Here is a 20,434-nt window from a genome sequence, read left to right on the forward strand (position 1 = left end):
TTCGTGGATTTGTGGTGCTTTAAAGGCTTCTGGGTTGAAGAACACAAGCACCTTAGATGTTTATGACGCAGAGACCATGACTACAAACCGCTAGAGCACACACACACACACCCACCCACACACACACACACACAGAAAGAAATGAGACTTAAGAGCTACAGCAGTGGGTGTAAATGGATGATAAGTATTCTCATTTTCTATCTATCTTCATACCAAAAGTATTGTGCTTCAAGTGAGCTGTTTTTATGTAAACCTCACCCTGTGTGTTTTCCATTCACTGTTCCCCATAGCCTCCTTCAACTGCGGGTCTATTCACTGGTTTAGTTAATGATTCAGTAATTATCCCAGGACTTCATCCTTCCTCTTGTGTTTGAGGGCCTGCTGCTGAGCCTTTGCCCGTTGGCATGGTGACCGCTAGGACAGGACTAGATGGAGGGGACTGATACAAGCCCGCTCTTCACAAGTGACAGGCGTGAGAGGGAGAGACTGCTGTCACCCGATGCAAGGAACTGGACACGACTGCGTGGTGTGTGTGAGAACTGGTGGTTGGACGCTGTGTGTTTATGTTCATAAAGTTCATGGAATGTCTGTGTTTTGAGTGTGTGTGTGTGGGGGTTTATTTTTTGGTGTGCATATTCAAGGATTTGTATTTGTGTCTGCATGTGTATCAGACATAGAGAGAAAGAGTTAATTTGTGTACTTTACATGGGAAATGCATGACCTTTCCTACAACTTTGGCAGGGATGTTTAAATCCTTTGGCAGTATCGGACCCTTCCCATTTCCTGTTGGTGGTGTCATGGCAACAGGCATTTCAATCACACCCTGACCTTCCATAGAATTGCAACATCACATACAATCTCAACTTCAGCCCAGTTCATAATCGAGTTTAAAAGAATCCTAACAAGCCCTTAAACGTTATCGAATTTTTTTCTGAAATGAAGACCCCTCCCCCCCAACAGACCAACCAATTACATAAAACTCAGAAAAATATTTATCAGTAAAAAATTCTTTATGGAAGCATGATAGCTTCATACAATGCCCTTATTTAAATGCACCTTCCTTCAGTTGCTAAGCAACCATCCAGTGCCACAGTAATAGTTGTAGTTACACACTGCTCAGTTTAGAAGTAGGATTGTGGAGTGAAACAAGCCCTGTGGTTTGCCTGGACTGGATAGCTGGATATGAATGATAAAGTATCTAATTACTTTAATTTCTTTATTTAATTACTCATTGCTTTGAATGGTAACAAACCATACTTCATTGTGTCAGTTGAAGCAAAAGAAGAACAATTTTATATAACACACTACAAAGTAATTTCTCGAGACATACTCCACAATCTAAGGGAGATTCTCACAGGTATATAATGTTCTCTCATCAACAACAACAGTGACTGACTCCATTGTACAGCAGTGGGTATGTGCCATATGAATTCCTCACTGGTAGAAAGACTGTAGGCTTTTTGTGTGCGCTAGTGACCCGTGAATTCCATCTCAGCAGTAAGAGCTGATGGCCATATGTATGAGACACATGAAGTTGTGGATATGAAGCAAACAAAGGCAACAGTGTGAGTGGGAGAGGTCCCCTTCTGATGACCTCATACTCAGTGGGATTAGTCTTCCCTTCCAGAACAAACAGGCTGTCTCACAGACACTCCCCCAGCGTGAAGTCAACATTCTTCCCATGTCCATGCTGCTCATAATCCTTGTGTGTTTTCTGTGTGTATGTGTGTGTGTGTGTATGTGTGTGTGTGTGTGTTTCATGCCACGCCAGACTCGGTCACCTACTCATCACAAAATTCGCCCTTCAACAGTCTGTTCCTACAGTATCCTCTTTGAGTCTGTTTATATGCTTTGTCTGTTTGGGTGCTTGTGTGTTTGTGTGTGTGTGGGCGGAGGTGCGATGGGGGGGGCGGGGGGGGGGGAGGCCTGCTGTACATGTTGGTGTTTGCCAATTCTTTACTTTTTAAATAACAGAGCTGCTAAAGGAAGCAGAGAGCCATGTGTAAGGGATGCAACTGGTTATAAAGAGACAGCTATCTGTATCTCTGTCATTCTATATTCCTTGTTTCTTTAGCTAAAGCTTTCACACGCATGCACAAAACAGACACCCTTTCAGATAACAACAAGTTCCATGATTTATGTTATGAGCATGAGCGACTGTGTTTTTCCTCTTCTTCCTGCTTTGTGACTGTGCTGTGATATGAACATCCTCCAAGGGGCCAGCAAGGGGTTATCCCCCTCAGACCTCTCCTCTCCTCTCCTCTCCTCTCCTCTCCTCTCCTCTCCTCTCCTCTCCTCTCCTCTCCTCTCCTCTCCTCTCCTCTCCTCTCCTCTCCTCTCCCCTCCTCTCCTTTCCTCTCCTCTCCTCTCCTCTCCTCTCCTCTCCTCTCCTCTCCTCTCCTCTCCTCTCCTCTCCTCTCCCCTCCCCTCCCCTCCCCTCCCCTCCCCTCCCCTCCCCTCCCCTCTCCTCACCTCTCCCCTCCCCTCCCCTCCCCTCCCCTCCCCTCCTCTCCTCTCCTCTCCTCTCCTCTCCTCTCCTCTCCTCTCCTCTCCTCTCCCCTCCCCTCCCCTCCTCTCCTCTCCCCTCCTCTCCTCTCCTCTCCTCACCTCTCCTCTCCTCTCCTCTCCTCTCCTCTCCTCTTCTGTCCTCACCTCTCTTCACCTCACCTCTCCTCCGATCTAGATCTCTCCGATCTAGATCTCTCCGATCTAGATCTCTCCGATCTATTCCGACATGTTCTCTCTGTCTCCCATAACCATGCATTTCTGGCTTGTAGCGCAGATAAGCTGCCAGATGTCATAGAGACTGGGGGGAGGGAGGAAGGGAGGTAAAGAGGGAGTGAAAGGAAGGAGAGAAAGGGAAGCAGAGAGGTGGGGGCGAGGGGTAAGGGTGGGTATTTCAGATGCTGTTTTTAGCAAGAGAAGAGCCACCGTTCATTAGCAGTAAACACTACAGAAAAAGAGAGAGAGAGAGACAGAGAGAGAGAGACAGTCAGCCCAGGGGAGGAAACGCACAATAGAGGGGAAGTGATCAGCCTTCTGCAGTGCTATCTTTCAGCCCTTTTTGCAACCGCTCGTCTGGACCTCATTATAGGTAAATACATTTGGTAAAGGAGCCGTGTGTGTGTGTGTTTATAAGGAAGCATGTGTGTGTGCGGGAGGAAGTGAGCAGGAGAGCAGAGAAGCTGAGAGTACGAGGAGTGCAAAAACTGTTCCAGAGAGAAGAGGGAGACAGAGGAAGATAAAGAGAGAGAGAGAGGGAGACAGAAGGTCTGCGCAGCGACAGATCACATGGAGGGACAGCGATAGCCGTCTGGAAAACAGCTACATATTTCCCCTTGATTCTACCCCCACCCCCCCACCCCCCCTCTCGCCACCCATCTCTCCCACGCTCCAAAACACAGGGCTTCAACTCCCCGGAACCTTCCAACTCTCCAGAGGTACACAGTTTTTGTGTGCTCTCTGCAGCCTCGCTCGCTCGCTCGCTTCAGCCTCCTGTGTGCTCGTCTCCCCCTCCAGCTGAGGTGGGCGTGTGGCTCTTCTGACCCTCTCGCCCACTCGGTCCCTCCTCCGTCATCTCTCCCTCTCTCTCTCCCTCTCTCTGCCGCAGCTGTAAAGGGGGGGGGGGCCATGGACGGACTGCGTTTGCCGCCACTCATCGAGGAGGCGCTGGACTCGACAGGTCTGTGCAGCTGGTCTGTGTGTGTGTGTATGTGTGTATGTGTTTGTGTGTGTGTGTGTCGTGTGGTATGCGTTTCCATGGCGTACGTTTAAATTCAGGGCATGGTTGGTGGGAAACCGGCATGGTTGGTCGAACAACCAGTTTTGACAGCAGCAGGAGAAAAAAGACAGATGAGAAAAGTGATAAAGAGTGATGTGAAGTGAATGTGTTTCCGAGGCATAGCATGAGGTCATCTGAGGGGGAAGTGGAGGAAGGAGGAGTGAGGAGAGGAGGTAAGGCATCAAGTGTCAGTGAGATCGACGCACACGTGTTCCGGGTTGTCTTGAGAGTAGTGATTGAGGACTGAGGACTTCTCGTTAAAAGCAGAAATCTGTTTGTCAGCTGTCAGACACCAGTAGAAGACTGTGGAGTTATCTAACAGCTGTGGATATCCAATGGGAATGATCCAGAAGTAGGTAATGAATTTAGGCTGTCTGATCCGAACTTCATTGACTCAGAGAAGTCTTGTTTTTTACAATGATGAGTGATTTGACTCAATTGAGATTAGTACGTCTTGGCATTTATTGTTTTACTATCAGTCGAAGGCTTTGTCCTACACTCTGTCCTGCATGTGAAGCTTGCGGTTATCAAGCCACAAGAAGTCTGCTTTATCTCAAAACTTCATTTTGAGAAGAAGTCGTGTCCAAAAATACCCTGTTGACTTATTCTATTTGTCCTTTTGATGCACAATCTCTCTCTTAGAATGTTACACTAGACACACTCCGGCAGTAGAACAGTGCCGTGGTAAGGAATGGCAGGAATGTGTTTTGATGTGTTATATCCATGTAGGAAAGAGCTGCTGGGGGGTCCAAAGTGTGTGGGCCGGTCTGGGAGTTGGCCGATGGGTACAAGGGGTTAGGGGCTTGATGCTTTCTACAGCAACGAATGTGTTTAGTGTTACAGCTGGCGTCAGAACGAAGCACAGGTGAGGCTGCCAGATCGGTGCTTCCTGTTTATAATGCATGCTGCTAAATGCAGTTACTCAGTTCAATTATAGAATCCCTTTCGATTTCACATGCCCCCTCGCTTTCTAACCTCTTGGGGCGCAACCTAAATTACAACTGTAGAATATGCGTTGCTTGCAGGGACACTTCTTCAAACTTGTAGTTACAAATGCCCAGTCAGACTTTTACAATACCCTCTGATTGTAAGTACTTACATTTGTCGAATGATTGCAGGTGTGTTTTTAAAATTGCTCCCCAAGGTGTCAGACCGGTCGGTCAACCATCTGATGCATCCATCTCCGAGGGAGAGGGCTCCCAAGCCTGTTCCTCTAATCTGAGCCCCAGTGAATCTTACTCTGTCTTTATAGCCTTGGCTTGACTTCCATCAGGCCTTCGCGCAAAGACAGGGCCAGGTTAGATAGGAGGACTATGCCACATGACTGACAACCAATAATTTGAAATATGTGACATAGACATAAACAGGGAAAGAGAGAGTTGAAGTGGACGTGCAGTAGAAAATGACTGAGAACAGTTGAGTGCTTCCGTTCATGATTATAAAGTAAAGCCACAGTATGTTTCTGCTCTGCTTCAAAGCATCTGTTTCATGTTTTTATTTTGTTTTATTTTGCTGCAGTTTTTTTGGTTCTATCACTTCTCTCATTCAAACACCCCCTGTGAACATCCTCGGAAAACAACAATGAATACCTTGTGAACCTTCTTCAAAACTTAGGGACACACACACACATACCTGCACACAGATCAATACAACAGATGCCCTGACATGCACACTGTCTGTATGTACCTCCCACCATCCTCACCCACCACCTCGTACTCCCACGCATGCTAGCCACCATTTCTGTCTCTCCCTCTCTCCTGATGTATTCCCACTCTCTCTCTCTCCCACTCTCACTTTCAGACACAATCCACTGCTCACTTCAGCGCCCACACGCAATGGTACCTGCCAGTGTTTCTGCCCACACAGCACACACTCCACGTCCTCTCCCCTCCTCCACCACCTCTCCTCCATCCTTGTGTCCCTATAGGGATCTTTCTCCAGCAGACTACTCACTCTGCACTTCCTTCATTTGTCTTCGTACTTCTCTGTCTCTCTGTTTGAGTGCTTGAAATGTTTTGTGCGGGTCTCTGACAAAGTGAGTGTGTCATGTTTTTACTCTCTGGGTTGCATAATGGAAAATCGGGGCTAAAAAGTTCCATTGGACAGCAGGTTGGCGAAGTCAATGGGCTCCTTTGGTTTGCTCTAAATTCTGACTCTTTTCTTGGTGCCCCCATTGCCTTGTCATGTTCCATCTTTCTGCCACTCTTTCAGATCTTAATTCTTCACATGAGCCTTTTTTGGAGTTAGAAACTGCTAATGGTATTCCCTCTGTCCCCCTCAACTGAAATACAGTAATATGAAGCCTTAGAGAATACTTTGCATTCAGGTGGGAGTCACTGATATGTGATCAAAGGATTATCCCCGTGTCATTCGTCTTTATGCTTTCCTTCTTTCTGCTCTTAGATCCTTTAAGAGTAGGAGAAGAGAAAGGGAAACAGAAACACACACTCGCGCTTGTGTAATGAAGTCCAAGTACGACACCCTTCCCAACTGGCCTCTATTCCGCTGACCCACTTTCTCTGTTTCCCTTTGAAAGTGCAAACATGGATTTTCCATTTAAATAACAGAGCGCCTCATTAAATCTCTGTAACGCCACTGGTTCCCTTTCTCTCTTCTTCTTCTCTGGGTGTCATAGAACAGAGTGGGGATAAAACCGCTGCGTTACCGCATGAGGCCGCTCTCATCTGTGTTTGTCTGTTTGAAGTGAGCTGGGCCCTCCCTTAGATAGTGACCCCCTCTCTGCGGGCTTGATGAGCCCGCGGCGTTTTCAGTCACCGGGGCGACCGGTCGTGCCCATGCAGCATACACACCTGGGCACCTCTCAAGGGAAGATTGGAATACGTTTACCAACCAAAACAACATGGACACAAAGCCCTGTCCTCATTAGCTCGTGAACAACATTCCGAGCTCAGCACCTCTGGTTTAATACTTGGTGCGTAGGCGGTGGAGTCGCCATGGCAATGGAACAAATTATCACTTCAAAAAAATTGAAATAGTGGAGAGAGAGGATCAAGAGAGGACCCCGAGCCATGAACCTCGCTCCGTCTCCCCTCTCACACACATGCACACACCACACCACACCACACACACACCTTGACTAGTTTCTGTTCCTCTTTCTTTTGGTTTCTCTCTCTCTTTCTTTCTTTCTCTCTCTCTCTCTCTCTCTCTCTCTCTCTCTCTCTCTCTCTCTCTCTCTCTCTCTCTCTCTCTCTCTCTCTCTCTCTCTCTCTCTCTCTCTCTGTCTCACACACACACTATCTCTCTTTCTTTACCTCTCTTTTTCTCTCTCATTCTCTCTCTCTCTCTCTCTCTCTCTCTCTCTCTCTCTCTCTCTCTCACACGCTCTCTCACTCTTTCTCTCCCTCTCCCTCCCTCTCTCTCTTTCATTTCTCCCTCCCTCTCTTGTGTATTGTGTTCCACTCAGGGAGCCAGGCTGCTGGTTCTGAAGAGAGGCTACAGCAGTGCTGGGCTGGCAGATAGGCTTCAAAGCAGAGGCAGGAGGGGGCGGTGTGAATAATTCATGGGCTCCTACGCAGCAACAGAGATCCATACACACAACGTACATGCTGTAAACATACGCATGTAAATACATATATAGTGTACGTTACATCACATAGTAACAAAGACACAGACACAGACACCAGACACACACAACTACACTCCAACTTGTCTCACTCCAATGTGATTACAGAGGAATGTGTTCCCGTTAGATAAAAGCTGCCTTACCCCGGAGCTGCGTTAACTCTTCTTTACAGCTCTAAATATGCACAGGCATCCGTGTCCAATGAAATTCCTGCGTGACCAAAATCCTCAACGCTGAGCTAAAAACTCTTAGCATGAAGAGACTTGACCTGTAGGGTTGCCAACCGTCCCGAAGTGTCCGGGACATCCCGAATTGTCCGGGACATCCCGAATTGTCCAGGACATCCCGAATTATGGGTGATTTTGATTTGTCCCGTCAGGGAGAGATCCAGTCCCATATGCCAATCACAGCCTCATCGGACAATAATAGGCTATTGCCAGGATGCATAGCAGTGAGTCGGCTAGTTGAAGAGATACACGTTTTATAAGGGGTCATGCAATTAGCTGCGTGGAGGTATTGTCAATTACACGTAATTGTCCTTGATAGTGTTAGTGAGCACTGCCTGTGGTGTGTGACATAAATGTGCTTGACATTCTTTAATGTTTTGTGTGACATTCATGGGCGAATTTACATCAACGTTGTGACATCTGTACATTATTTCATTCGGTTGGGATATGCTGTGCAACACTTACCTACTTCAAGTCTTAAAACTTATTTTTAAGTTTAACATTAGAGATTAGCCATACTTCTTAGTCCAACCACATTTGGTAAGATAAAACGGATCAAAAAGAAACATATCCAGTCTGTCAATGGAATAAAGTTAATTTAATTTGTTTGCTCCTGGCGGTACAGGAAGTGAGTAGTGAAGAACAGGAAATAATGTGTCTCCTTACGACCTTGCCCATGCTCTGGCCTCTGTGCTGCACTCTGTTACAGCACTTCATTATTAACTCATTACTGCTGCATCAAACTTTAATGAGACTCTCTCATTCTGCTCACATACAGAGCTTTAACAGGCCTCTCCAAGGCTACATTCACATTTACAACCTAATCCAAAAGAAGAGGAGAGTTCAGCATTCTCGAAATGTAATATAAATGTGATGAGAAGGTATCTGTTACTGCTTATTATGATGGCAAAGGGGATATCTCACAGGGGATATAATAACAGAGAGAAATAGTTAGCAGTGCATGCCAGTCTCCCCTGAGCCATGGCAATTGAGCCCTTTGGGTTACTGTAGCACATGTGAGTATCATTCCAATTAAACAGATCCTTTAGTTGATTATGTGATGTCAGTCCCCAGTTGCACTCAGCTCCCTCCCTCCCTCCCTCCCTCCCTCCCTCCCTCCCTCCCTCCCTCCCTCCCTCCCTCCCTCCCTCCCTCCCTCCCTCCCTCCCTCCCTCCCTCCCTCCCTCCCTCCCTCCCTCCCTCCCTCCCTCCCTCCCTCCCTCCCTCCCTCCCTCCCTCCCTCCCTCCCTCCCTCTCTCTCTCTCTCTCTCTCTCTCTCTCTCTCTCTCTCTCTCAAACTCAGTAAACATAAATCTAGGCTCTGCTTTCACCCCATTCTAACAGCAAACAACAAATCTAGAGTGCTTGGATGCAGGCTGCAAAATGGTTGGACAGCCCACATCCATTTAGTTTAGAGATGGACATGGCCGTAAGGGCATTTTGTTGAGAACCGTTATGTGGAGATGTTTGATGTGTGTGTATGTGTGTATTTGAATGTGAGTGTGTGGAGGTAAGAGCAGGTTTTATCCGGTGATAAGATGTTGACTGATGTCACACTGCTATTTCCTAAAACAGCTTACACCTCTGGAGATGGTCGGTATAAATTGTTCAGCCCAAAGTCTTGTCAATGATTTTCTTCCTCCAAGTATACGTAAACGGTGTTTTTCTCACTACTTGGTTTGTAGGCATTACGGCAGCTTTAGCTGAAACTCTACATTTTGGGCCCCGCCTTGAATCTGTGGGAAGTACAAGAATTTCACAAAACACATTGATGTAGGAGAGTAACAGCTGTGGATAGAGGACACGTGTTTTGCTGCACACTGGTCAGTGAATGGTAGTTATGAGGTATCGTGGGCTCTGTAGGGGTTTGCATTGCTGAGTGGTGAGTCACAGGGATTGATTAGACACCAACATTAGTGCTACTCTTGCCCCACCTACTGGGTAAAAAGAGAAATGAATCAGTGGCACATTCTAAAGGATAAATCAGAAATCTATTCTAAGCAGTTTTCTCTTAATGGTTTCACCAATACACTGCCCATGTATTGTTTTTCTTGTAGGCCCATGTTTCTTCGGTGAGATTTATTCACGAAAGACACTGCGTCTTCACTGTGTCCACTATGTGCATTTTAATTTTGACATGAGTTACAATTGTTGTCTCACTCTATGGCATATCTGTGTAGAATTATCTACATTGTCAGTGAAGCTATGCTGAAAAAAAACAGGACAGGGGCGTTTTCTCAAGATGGCACTCTCACTTGCAATCAACGTGGCAAGCTTGTAGAATGTTCCTGTTGAAAGTGTTTGATCACGAAAAGGCCTTCAACAAATGCATTCTCTTATGCTTTATCATCGTTCTCTCCCTTTCGCTCTGTCTTTTCTCTCTCTCTCTCTCTCTCTCTCTCTCTCTCTCTCTCTCTCTCTCTCTCTCTCTCGCTCTCTCTCTCTCTCTCTCTCAGATGACCCGTGTGACCTGAAAGCGGAAAGCAGCCCCACCATGGACCACGAAATCACAGCCAAGGAGCGAGGAGTACTGGAGGAGAACAACGAGAAGGAGGAGATGGACCAGGAGAGGGAGTGCGAGGAGGAGGAGGAGGAGGAGGAGCGCAAGCGGAAGGAGGAGGAGGAGGACCCAGAGCCCCTGACCGAGGAGCAGGAGCTTGAGGAGTTGAGGTCCCAGGTTCTGCAGCTGCTCTTGGAGCTGGGGGAGGCCAGAGAGACCTCCAACAAGCACCAGGAGACCTTCCATGAGCTGCAAGGTCAGAGAGAGATGACCCCTGGAGGTCACCAACAAACCACAACCCCCGTGAACACCTATATGATAAACAGATGTACAACACACGTAATACCTTGGACAGTGGCCCCTACATTAGCAAATAGGTGACTTCTGCATTGTCAAAGTTACTGTTTCCATCACAGCAGTAATATTAGGTGTGTAGCTCTTTATAGATATCAATCTTCCATGTCTGGTTTGTTAAGATTGTTGCATTTGAGGCACGTGTCTTTGGTATAAACATTCACATTCAACTGATCCCATCCGTTGTGAACGTGACTCAATATCCAACATTGTAAATATTGACAAGGTAGGATCCTTATAGTTGTTGACTAGCATCATTCCTCACCAATGATGACCACACTCACTTTGAATAAGGCCATGCCACTGAGGACAAAGTGCTCAGAGCTCAGTATGTGTGTGTGTGTGTTTGCATGTGCGTGACAACTTCTGAGTGTGTGGCTGTGTGTGTGTTGTGTGTGACAGCCGTCGTGGGTTTGTGTTAAGGTGTGTGTGTGTCATCGGGGGGGCATGGTGAGCTCAATGTCTGTGAGAGAATGCGTGTGTGTTTGTCTGTGTCATGTGCATGTGAGAGTATTTCGTCTGTGTGTGTGTGTGTCATGTTGGGGACATCTTGAGCTTTGTGTGTGTGTGTGTGTGTGTGTGTGTCATGGCTGGGGACCTGGAGTGGTGAGCTCAGTTGTTTGTCTGGCAGGGTGCAAGCATTCCGTAGACAGCTGTATGCTCGGTGACAGAAGCTTCCAGACCTGGTGTCCTAGACCGCACTGTGACATCATGACTGGAGTTGTTCCCTCCCCCTGGGCATGCTCAGCTGTTAGGATGTAACGGCAGCGTCTGTTTGGTTCAAAAGCTGGAAGCTGAATCAGGCTGAAGAGAAGCTAAAACTCCTTGTATGTCATTGGGGGGAATCATAGGAACAGCGTGGTCCTAACACATACTAAATAGAAGACATCAATTGCCTTTACAGTGACCGTGATAAAACGTATTTTCATAAGCAAGTACAGAATGAGCGTAGGCTCAGATTCAATCTCTTTATCTTTCTTTTTCTTTTGGATTTCTTTCCATCTCTCTACCTATCTTTCCATACATTTCTATCATCTCTCTATCCCTATTTTATGTTCCCTCCATCTTCTCTCTCTCTCTCTCTCTCTCTCTCTCTCTCTCTCTCTCTCTCTCTCTCTCTCTCTCTCTCTGTCTGTCTCTTTCTCTCTCTCTCTCTCTCTCTCTCTCTCTCTCTCTCTCTCCCTCTCTCTCTCTCTCTCTCTCCCTCTCTCTCTCTCTCTCTCTCTCTCTCTCTCTCTCTCTCTCTCTCTCTCTCTCTCTCTCTCTCTCTCTCTCTCTCTCTCTCTCTCTCTCTCTCTCTCTCTCTCTCTCTCTCTCTCTCTCTCTCTCTCTCTCTCTCTCTCTCTCTCTCTCTCTCTATCTCTCTCTCTCTCTCTCTCTCTCTCTCTCTCTCTCTCTCTGTCTCTCTCTCTCTGTCTCTCTCTCTCTCTCTCTCTCTCTCTCTCTCCTCTCTCCCCTCCTCAGGTCTCCTGGAGGATGAGCGTCTGGCCAGCGCCAACCAGGCAGAGGCCTTCACACGGCAGATCCAGAATCTACAAGGTATCACGCACACACACACGCACACACACACACGCACACACGCACACACGTACACCCAGACACACCAACACACCCCTGACAAACTCAACACGCTCAGTCCTGATGGCTTGCTCCTAAGTTACAACACTGAGACATTACAGCACACTTCAACAATCTTGCATTTGTTGAAGCCACCAGAGAGCGTCAGTATATTCAACAGACTGAGATATGCTGTAAAAGATTTAAGGATGGTGTTTTACTGGCTGCCATTGCTGCTAAATTAGTGAATGTTAATTACCAGACCATTTGTCTTACACATCCAATCACCCCATGGAATTCTATGGTCCCACCAGTGCTCTAATGAACAGATTTGAGGGGCCATGTAGAGAAAGACATTGTGTAAGCCATTAGTGACATAATTGACTATAAAGTGTGAACATGCGTACCGTCATTTGTCATAGCTGTTCATAGGGCTGTGGGAACATTACCTGCTTTTAGTTTAATGGGAAACGCTCACTTGTCTCTTGTGATGCACATCTGCTTGTGTATTAGGTCAAATGACAGCATGCCTCTTACTGTCAGTTACATCAGATTTCCCCGCAAGCATAACTTTTTCTCACAGCCACACACACACAAAAGAAAAACACACAGACACACAGACACACACACAAACAAAATACACACACATAATAAAAAACACAAAACACACAAACCCACATACAAAAGATACACACACATATGAAAAACACAAACACACACACACCCTCTGTTCTAAGGCACCCCCACCCATTCGTGTTCCACTGCACCAAACCTAACCCCTCGTCTCCGCCTCCCCTCCTCCTCCCCAGCTCAGCTGCGCTCGGTGCAGGAGGAGATGGACAGCCTGGAGGAGGAGAAGGAGAGCGAGCTGGCCGAGGCCCAGGAGGAGCTGCGCTCGGCCCAGGAGGAGGTGCTGCTGCTACAGCAGGCGGCGGAGGAGGCGGCGGGCGAGCGGGAGAACGACATCGCCTCGCTGCAGGAGGAGTTGTGCCGCCTGAGGGCGGAGCTGCAGCGCCTGGGCGAAGAGGCCATGGAGTACGAGCTGGAGATCACCACCCTGCGCGCCGAGATCAGCATGAAGAGCCAACGCCGCGAGGTGGAGAGGAGAGAGGGTGAGGGACGGAGGGAGTGAGGGTGGGAGGGTGGGAGGGAGGCGACAAGGATTGGATGAGGAGATTTCAGGGGGGGTTGCGAGAAAGGGGAATGAGGAGGGGAAGAAAGGTAGTGGTTAGGATAGGATAGGATGAGAGGAGGAGCAAATGGGGAGCAGAAGGTGGATGGGTGCAAGACAAGAGAGAATGAGAGGTAGGTTTGGATCGGTAGACAATGGAAGATCGGTGACAGAAAGTAGGACAGACTGAAGGAGGGAGAAAAAGTGAGAATTCAAAAATATACTGCGAGAGGTTGAGAAACAGATGGTCGAGGGGCAAAAAGGAGAGAAGAAGAGTGGAGAGAGACATGAAAGGGTTAAAGAAAGGAGTGCTCAGTGCACACCCAACCAGTTAATCTGTCTGTCGCCATGACAATGCCCTCTCAACTCCTCCATCAATAAGTAAACAGTCACACAGTTATGGGGAGAGTTACAGTTAAAAGGCCTAACTGTCTTTCCCTAGGTGGAATTCAAACCATAAAATTCTAACCCAAGCTCAATCACACCCCGACAAAAGTATCTGTATGTCAATACTAATAACATCATGAAGCCAAAGCATGAAGTCCTTGCATTTTTATTGCTAGCTTCCATCATGCTTAGCATCCCGCAGTCAAACACATAAATCAGGGTTGTGGGTTTAATAATGGAGGACGAGTATGCAGGGCTAAAATCCAGTTTGAGCTCTCGATGTCGGTTCGGTGGCATGCAGGAGAAGGGGTGTGTGATGTCAACCTCTGTGTCGGCCAAGGAATAAGCCATAAGGGAGGAGAGGCACTGGCCAACAGCACGTCAGACACATCCAGCTCACGACATCATTGCTCCTGGCCAGATGAGCTCTGGGTGTGACTCTGACAGAGTGTGAGAGGACGGCGGGGAAGCAGGGCTGGGGACCAGAGAGGAAGATAGTCTGCTCAGAACTGCAGTTCTCCAAGCTCAGAGGTTGAGGGGTTAGGGGTAATACCAACTGTCGGATGAAGGGGTATGGTGACATGATCCAATTCAAATGTATCTGAAGTGCATTTCGTCGTGTCTCAACGCACTGAGGTCATAACTTGTACAGACTAAGAAGGCTGAACAGACTTTTTTACATATCATGTAGATTAATTCACTTATTTACCCATTGATTTATTTACTAATCCATGAAGTTGCATTTTTTTCTGTCTAGTACCACGAAAGATTGTCCTGGTTATCCTGCCCTTGGATCGCCTTGGAATTCTATTAGTGAAATTATGTAAAATAGGGTCAGTCCAGAGCAATCCAATTAAGTCGGAAAAACCAAAGGACGATAAACGAACACAGAGTCCTGTATACCACAGTGTATCCCTGGTCGGTGAACGTCCTGCCCTGCACGCTCTCCTCAGGTGACGTGGACCTGCTGAAGGAGGAGTGCAACACGCTGAGGGAGGAGTGTGTGACTCTGAAGGAGGACAACAGCCGTCTGTCCGACCGGCTGCAGCAGCTGCAGAGGCAGAGGACCAGGTGAGAGCGGCAGACTGATGTGGAAGTCATCGCAGGGCTCAGCACTTCCTCGCTTCCTCACTTCCTCGCTGTGCTCAAAGCTTCCTCCTAGAGAGACTTCAAAAAATATACATACATTACGAGTTTGTCTATGTTTGTTTTTTTTCTCCATGTGTACAGTCTATTCAAAGGCTGACTGGGGGAAAATATCTTTGAGTAAATGCCCCTTTTGGCACTTTTGTTGTAACTGATGCCGTTCCTGCCAGCTCCAGCAGTGTGTACCTGTCTCTGAGAGAGGAGGGTGAGGGCACGGAGGGCCTGGACATGGAAGCTGGCCCCGAGGAAGGCGTGAACGAGAGCTACATGACCATGGCCCAGTCTACAGGCACCAACTGTCACCAGGTCGACGCCTCCATCCAAAAGAACATCTCCTTTGATGGGAAACCCATGACTCCCACTGGTTGGAACGGGGGCTTTGGGGAGATCTTCTCTCTGAGGGACCAGCTGAAGCAGGCAGAAGAACGGGCTTCTCAGGTCCAGAGGGAGGTACGATCAGGGCCGTCCTGGCTGCTCACTGCACATTCAAATGTAGAAATCATCTTTGGGGGCCAAAATGAGTGTATTTACCAAAATGCACTGCATACACTCACAGAAAGTAATAAATAATAAAATCAGTTTTTCTGACATTTTCTTATTCTATTTAATGCATACTGAACAGTGGGTAAGTCATACACAGCGTATGTTATGTTTAGTTTGTATAGTATAGCTAATGGAACTGAATTCATATCTATCCTAAGAATATTAAGAGCCCTGATGCAAAGCCAGACATAGCGCAGTAGCAAAGCAAAACACAGGAGGGGCAGCTGCAGTGGCTAAATGTGGCTTTATCAGGAGCTAACTAATGGATCCCATGCCAACAGATGACAGCATGCATCTGTCTGCATACAATGCCACCGCTTGGTGTTGTAATACCAGGGTTAGGATTGAACAGGCGATGCCAATCCAATTAGCAGACAGACTGACATGAAAGAAGGGAGTCCGAATGACAGTGTGGCTCCTCACTCTGGTGTCTCCCCCCCCCCCCCAGTGTGAGGGTCTGAAGACAGAGCTGGAGGAGCTGCAGGCGCTGTACGACTGCAGCCAGAGGGAGAGAGCTGTGCTGGAGGATGAGCTGCAGCGCTGCAAGGCGGAGCTGGAGAAGCTCTCTGGGGAGCGGGGACAGGTAAGGGGGGCCATGAGGGGAGTCAGGTGGCTGAGTGGTTAGGGAATCGGGCTGGTAATCAGAAGGTTGCCAGTTCGATTCCCGGACGTGGCAAATGACGTTGTGTACTTGGGCAAGGCACTTCACCCTACTTGCCTCAGGGGGAAGGTCCTTGTACTTACTGTAAGTCGCTCTGGAAAAGAGCGTCTGCTATATGAGGAAGAGGTCTTTTTTTTTTGACCAAGAGTATGTTTGCTGCCTACTAAATGTATTGAGAGATGTATTACCACTATTGTGGTAGCCATCTCAACCCAAAATGACTGTGAGAATTCAAACTAAACCAAAAAACGCTGTATTGCTGAAAGAAAATCACAATGATAACTAACACATAGCACACATCACATTCACTTCGTGTCTGTAGACGTTACGTGTGCAGATCTCCTACTGCAGCTATGTATGTTGTGATATGAGTTCACGCTGACTGTCGGCCCATATCAAAGTTAACTGGATGTTGTCCTCCAGGCTTGGATTCCACTTCCTCTGTGTTGTGTCTATACCTGAGGCTGCACAATGAACTGTCTTTCTGCGTCGTGTCAAAGTGTCCACCCGTCCCTGTCCAAGACTCTGTCCCTGTGCTTTCAATGTCCATACGCGCTGTGTGTAGCACTTAACACATGAATGATTGATTCTGAAAGCGGTGGTGATTGCCTTCACCACAGACAAACCATCTATATGAGCACATCCTTCCCATTTATTCCTATTGTCCTGTTCATGTTGTCTACAACTTGTCATTGTTGTCTCTTGTTTTACGGTCTCATATGCAGAAATACTCATGTCAAATGGAAATCTTTGAAAGTATCTTGAGGGTTTACTTTGTTATAATCATATTAATTGTTTGTTTCACAGTGAATTGACCTCATGTATCATGTGACGTGGCCATGACACCATGACCCCTTCCCCTCCCTTTTATACCGCAGTCACAGCTCCCATCATGCATTCATCAATTGGTTTAGCATGACGTCACGATATCCAACATTGTGACCGTCTCCGACCCTCCACTCTTCCCTCTTTCCAGTTTGTCTTTCCATTTCCTTCATCTCCATCCGTCCTTTGTTTTTATTCTCCTCCTCAGAGCTTCATCCATCCGTCTGAGCACCCTGTTCTCTCCATCCCCTTCATAGGAATGATTGTGATAGTGGCTGTGGTTTGGTGCTGGTTATCGGAGCTGGCGTCCCAGAGAGCAAGGTATGGCAAGGACTCACCCCCGTCTTCTGCACGTGGCCTGTGGCCAACATGCCTTTTGGTCCGGAAATGCACTGATGATGTGGAGCATAGGTTTTCATCTCTGGTGTCTAGATTTGACAAGAGGGTGACTTTGAATTGATAACTTCTTCCCGGTAGGGGTCATCCCACAGAAAAAGCACCCAACCGTGTAAAGTATGCAACCAATAGGTTTGATGGACGTGAAACGGGTGGGCAGTTTCACACAGTGCATTGACATTGCTGTGAAAGAAAATGCATGACAGGCCAGTAGGATCTTAGTTACTGTACATATTTTGTGAAAACTTAGCAAAGTTATTTATTTTATGGTATGTTTTCTGAATCAACTGTGTTAGTTGTGTTAAAAGGTGGTTAGGATGCTGAGTTAGTGCCTGGTTGTGTTCTGACCATGGTCTCTGTGTTTCTCACAGGGGAGTGAGATAGACTGGAGCCCCATCCTTACTGTCACTACGGCAACGGCAGTGCTATTGATCATGGCCAGCCTGGTGAGAGCCCTGTCCCGGTATTGAGCACATTCACAAGAACTGTACCGAAGGTCTGCACTTTATAGACCACCCTCCATCCCACCTGCCCTCTGAAATGGATGCCTAAAACCCAATTGGCACCATTTTTTCTGATCGATTGCCAGGAGGCAATAGAAGACCATGAAACGTGAACTCTAGAAAAGAGGGAGCACCATAGGAAAGATGAAGAAGGCGGTCTCCTCTTCTCCTGGTCTTGGAGACGAGTGACAAGGGAACTAGGATCGGAGGGGTGTCATTTCCTCACATCTTTGTCCCATCAGCTCGTGTCTCTGTGTTCATAGATTCCAGTTCTTGGCGATGGGGCTGGATTACGTTTCTGAGAATGAATGTGATTACTATCATACAAACATATTTAATGATTATTTATTTGTAATGTTTATTTTTTGTGTTATTTTCTTTTGACAGCAGCATATTTCTGCATCATACACATTTGCTGCATTGAAGTAGTTACCGTCTTATATTTTGTAAATATCTTTATGGGTAGCAGTACGTGTAATTATTTATGAGTATATCAAAAACCCTAATGTCTAGAAATGCATGTATGTGAAATAGTTCCATCTTTACTCTAAAATGAGCTACAATAACACCCCAATGCTTCTCTTCAAGTATTTAATGCAATACCTTCAAATGACATGCACATAGCACATACATTCTTTGAAATACAATTTACCCTGAAGGAAAGTTTCTTAAAAAACACATATTTTCCTTTTCTGCTTATTGCAACACTTTTTCCCCCGTGATCCAATTGTTCAAATTCTCTTTGCTCTGCTTTTTGCCTCAACACGGCTCAGTATGTGACGTTTGCTCTACTAAGCACTGGCAAATCCCAGCTCTTTTTCAGGCCTATGTTTAAACGTGACCTCACCAAGCAGGGAGGTGCCAATACTTGGTTTCAGAGTGTGCTGTATTGACTGTGCTCAGCCTAGGGACCCGTGAGTTAGTCTAGCTTCTGCATTTTCACGCCATGACTCATCTTAAATATGTAAACAAAAATGCAGGACACACCTGATCTATACTCCTAGGCCATACAAGTCTGCCCACATGCCAGACCAGGGCTGTGTAGAGTGATTGGGCTAGTTCACCTGTGGAAACAATTTAGGGACATCTTGAATCCTAACCATCTGCTGTGTTTTTAATGCTGAGTTTTGAAAACATATTCCACGAAAGGAACAGTGAAAGGAAATGTCCTTTGTATGTTTCAAAATATAGCACAACGCCAACTGACAAATGGAGAAAATAACTGCAAGGACATCGTGTAACGAGTCCCCTGTGACATGTTAGGGATGATTTTTCTCACTAGTGCAAATTGGACCAGGTTCATGCCATGAGAATATTGACAGTCAGCATGCCACAGTTTTTAATGGTTTATGCCATGCGTGACGAGTGTAATGATATTGGTGTCCAACCACACTAAGACAATATAGTCCTGCTTTTCAGCTTTGATAGTAGTTTAAGTATACAGTATGATTGCAAAGGACATTGTGTAATGGAGCATGTTGATTGTATTGGAAGGGACTTATTTAGATTTTGTTAAGAACGAGTATAATGTGACTGAATTTAATTTTTCTGCTAGCTGTCTAATGAACAAATACAGGACCACACTTTTGCATTGACTCCCTGTTTAGATGTGTGCCATGCCTTTTGAAACTCAATAAAACATTTCTTTAGATTTGCATGTTACATAAAGCAGAATAATAGTTTGTTTGGTAAGATGTTTATGTTGCCCTTATGTTATTACTGATTTCATGTAAAATAGTCAGTAAAATTGTATAGTATCATTCATTGGAGAGACATTTCTAAAAACTGTCTCCATTTGTACTAGCTTTGTAGAAAGTTGATCTATTTTGAGAGAGCAGTGTATATTTGATAGCTAAATGATGCTATGTAAATGTTTATTTATGACTATTTCCTTCATGAGGACTGATCGTTTTAAATGCTTCTTAGTTCAGTAGAGTAGTCAAAGCATGCAGTAGAGGATGCATTCAGTCTTAGTTGTCGGATAAAAACCTGTACTTTTAATATGGAATACATCCCCAAAAAAGCAATATCAGCCTGGTTCTTGCCCTAAATATCCTAATGTAGTTTGATATCTTTTCTGTAAATCATTTAGTCCTTTACAACAATGTTTTCTCTCTACCAAGGGAGGTCACTTAACTGTTGTTCCATCTACAGGCTTGATTTATGGAAATGACAAACGGTAGCCTACATGTGTGCATACCCACCTGTGTGAATATGAATGTTGTTCCCTTCAGTACATGGTTGTCAATCTTATTCTATAAAGAAGGTATCATGAGATTAAGTATACCACAAGGTCTTTTCAGCTTGCTGCTTTGCCAGTGTTTCTTATTGCTGTGTGTTTGGGATATAGTTGTGGCTATTTTGTTACCTGGAGGTCTATTTTGTACTGTAAATGATTGGAAAAATAAATATAGTTAATATCACTCCTCAGATCATTGTGTGTGTGCTATTTCTTTTAGATGACATCAGTAAATAATAGAGTGGGGACGAAGGACGTGAGGATTCCCATTCATGAAATCATTAGAAGTCACAGTGAGTGTCTGTCGTCTCTTTCCTGGCAGCATCGTGTTTCACAGGTTATGGTCTATTAATAAAACTCACTCCAGCTTCAAGACAAACTCTCCAACATGGATCCATTTCAGAGAAAAAAGGCCTAGCATGCCAAGGCTGTTGACGAGGCCTGCTATTTTACACACGTTACCCCTCTGCTTAAAAAAAACACCCAGTTGACTTAGTTTGCATGACATTTGTTGTGCAATCAGACTTATTGGATGGGAAGAACATACAAATGATCAATCCA

General features: G+C 46.2%; 1 protein-coding gene across 5 annotated transcripts; it reads left to right on the forward strand.

Moving 5' to 3' along the window:
* The first annotated feature begins 3,010 nt into the window (after positions 1-3,010).
* On the forward strand, positions 3,011-20,064 carry LOC146258919 (uncharacterized). Of its 5 annotated transcripts, none has more exons than XM_084672904.1 (9): positions 3,011-3,094; positions 10,048-10,347; positions 11,910-11,984; positions 12,812-13,114; positions 14,514-14,631; positions 14,877-15,156; positions 15,698-15,832; positions 16,944-17,056; positions 17,213-17,482. In XM_084672904.1, the coding sequence occupies exons 2-9, from the start codon at positions 10,086-10,088 to the stop codon at positions 17,307-17,309; spliced, it is 1,383 nt and encodes a 460-aa protein (XP_084529030.1). In that variant the 5' UTR covers positions 3,011-3,094; positions 10,048-10,085; the 3' UTR covers positions 17,310-17,482. The 5 variants fall into 5 exon arrangements, with proteins under 5 accessions (XP_084529030.1, XP_084529029.1, XP_084529028.1 ...); XM_084672903.1 differs by lacking the exons at positions 3,011-3,094; positions 17,213-17,482 and adding exons at positions 3,477-3,682; positions 17,503-20,064; XM_084672902.1 differs by lacking the exon at positions 3,011-3,094 and adding an exon at positions 3,477-3,682.
* The last annotated feature ends 370 nt before the right edge of the window (positions 20,065-20,434 follow it).

This window comes from Hypomesus nipponensis, chromosome 14 (genome assembly GCF_054491055.1).
Source record: "Hypomesus nipponensis isolate SF chromosome 14, ASM5449105v1, whole genome shotgun sequence".
NCBI classification, from domain to species: domain Eukaryota; kingdom Metazoa; phylum Chordata; class Actinopteri; order Osmeriformes; family Osmeridae; genus Hypomesus; species Hypomesus nipponensis.

Bases quoted from the DNA above. Each gene is read 5' to 3' on its own strand.
- LOC146258919 (XM_084672902.1), top strand. From the start codon at position 3,631: ATGGACGGACTGCGTTTGCCGCCACTCATCGAGGAGGCGCTGGACTCG. The intron at 13,115-14,513 runs GTGAGGGACGGA...CGCTCTCCTCAG, and splicing joins CGAGGTGGAGAGGAGAGAGG to GTGACGTGGACCTGCTGAAG. The intron at 15,157-15,697 runs GTACGATCAGGG...CCCCCCCCCCAG, and splicing joins CTTCTCAGGTCCAGAGGGAG to TGTGAGGGTCTGAAGACAGA.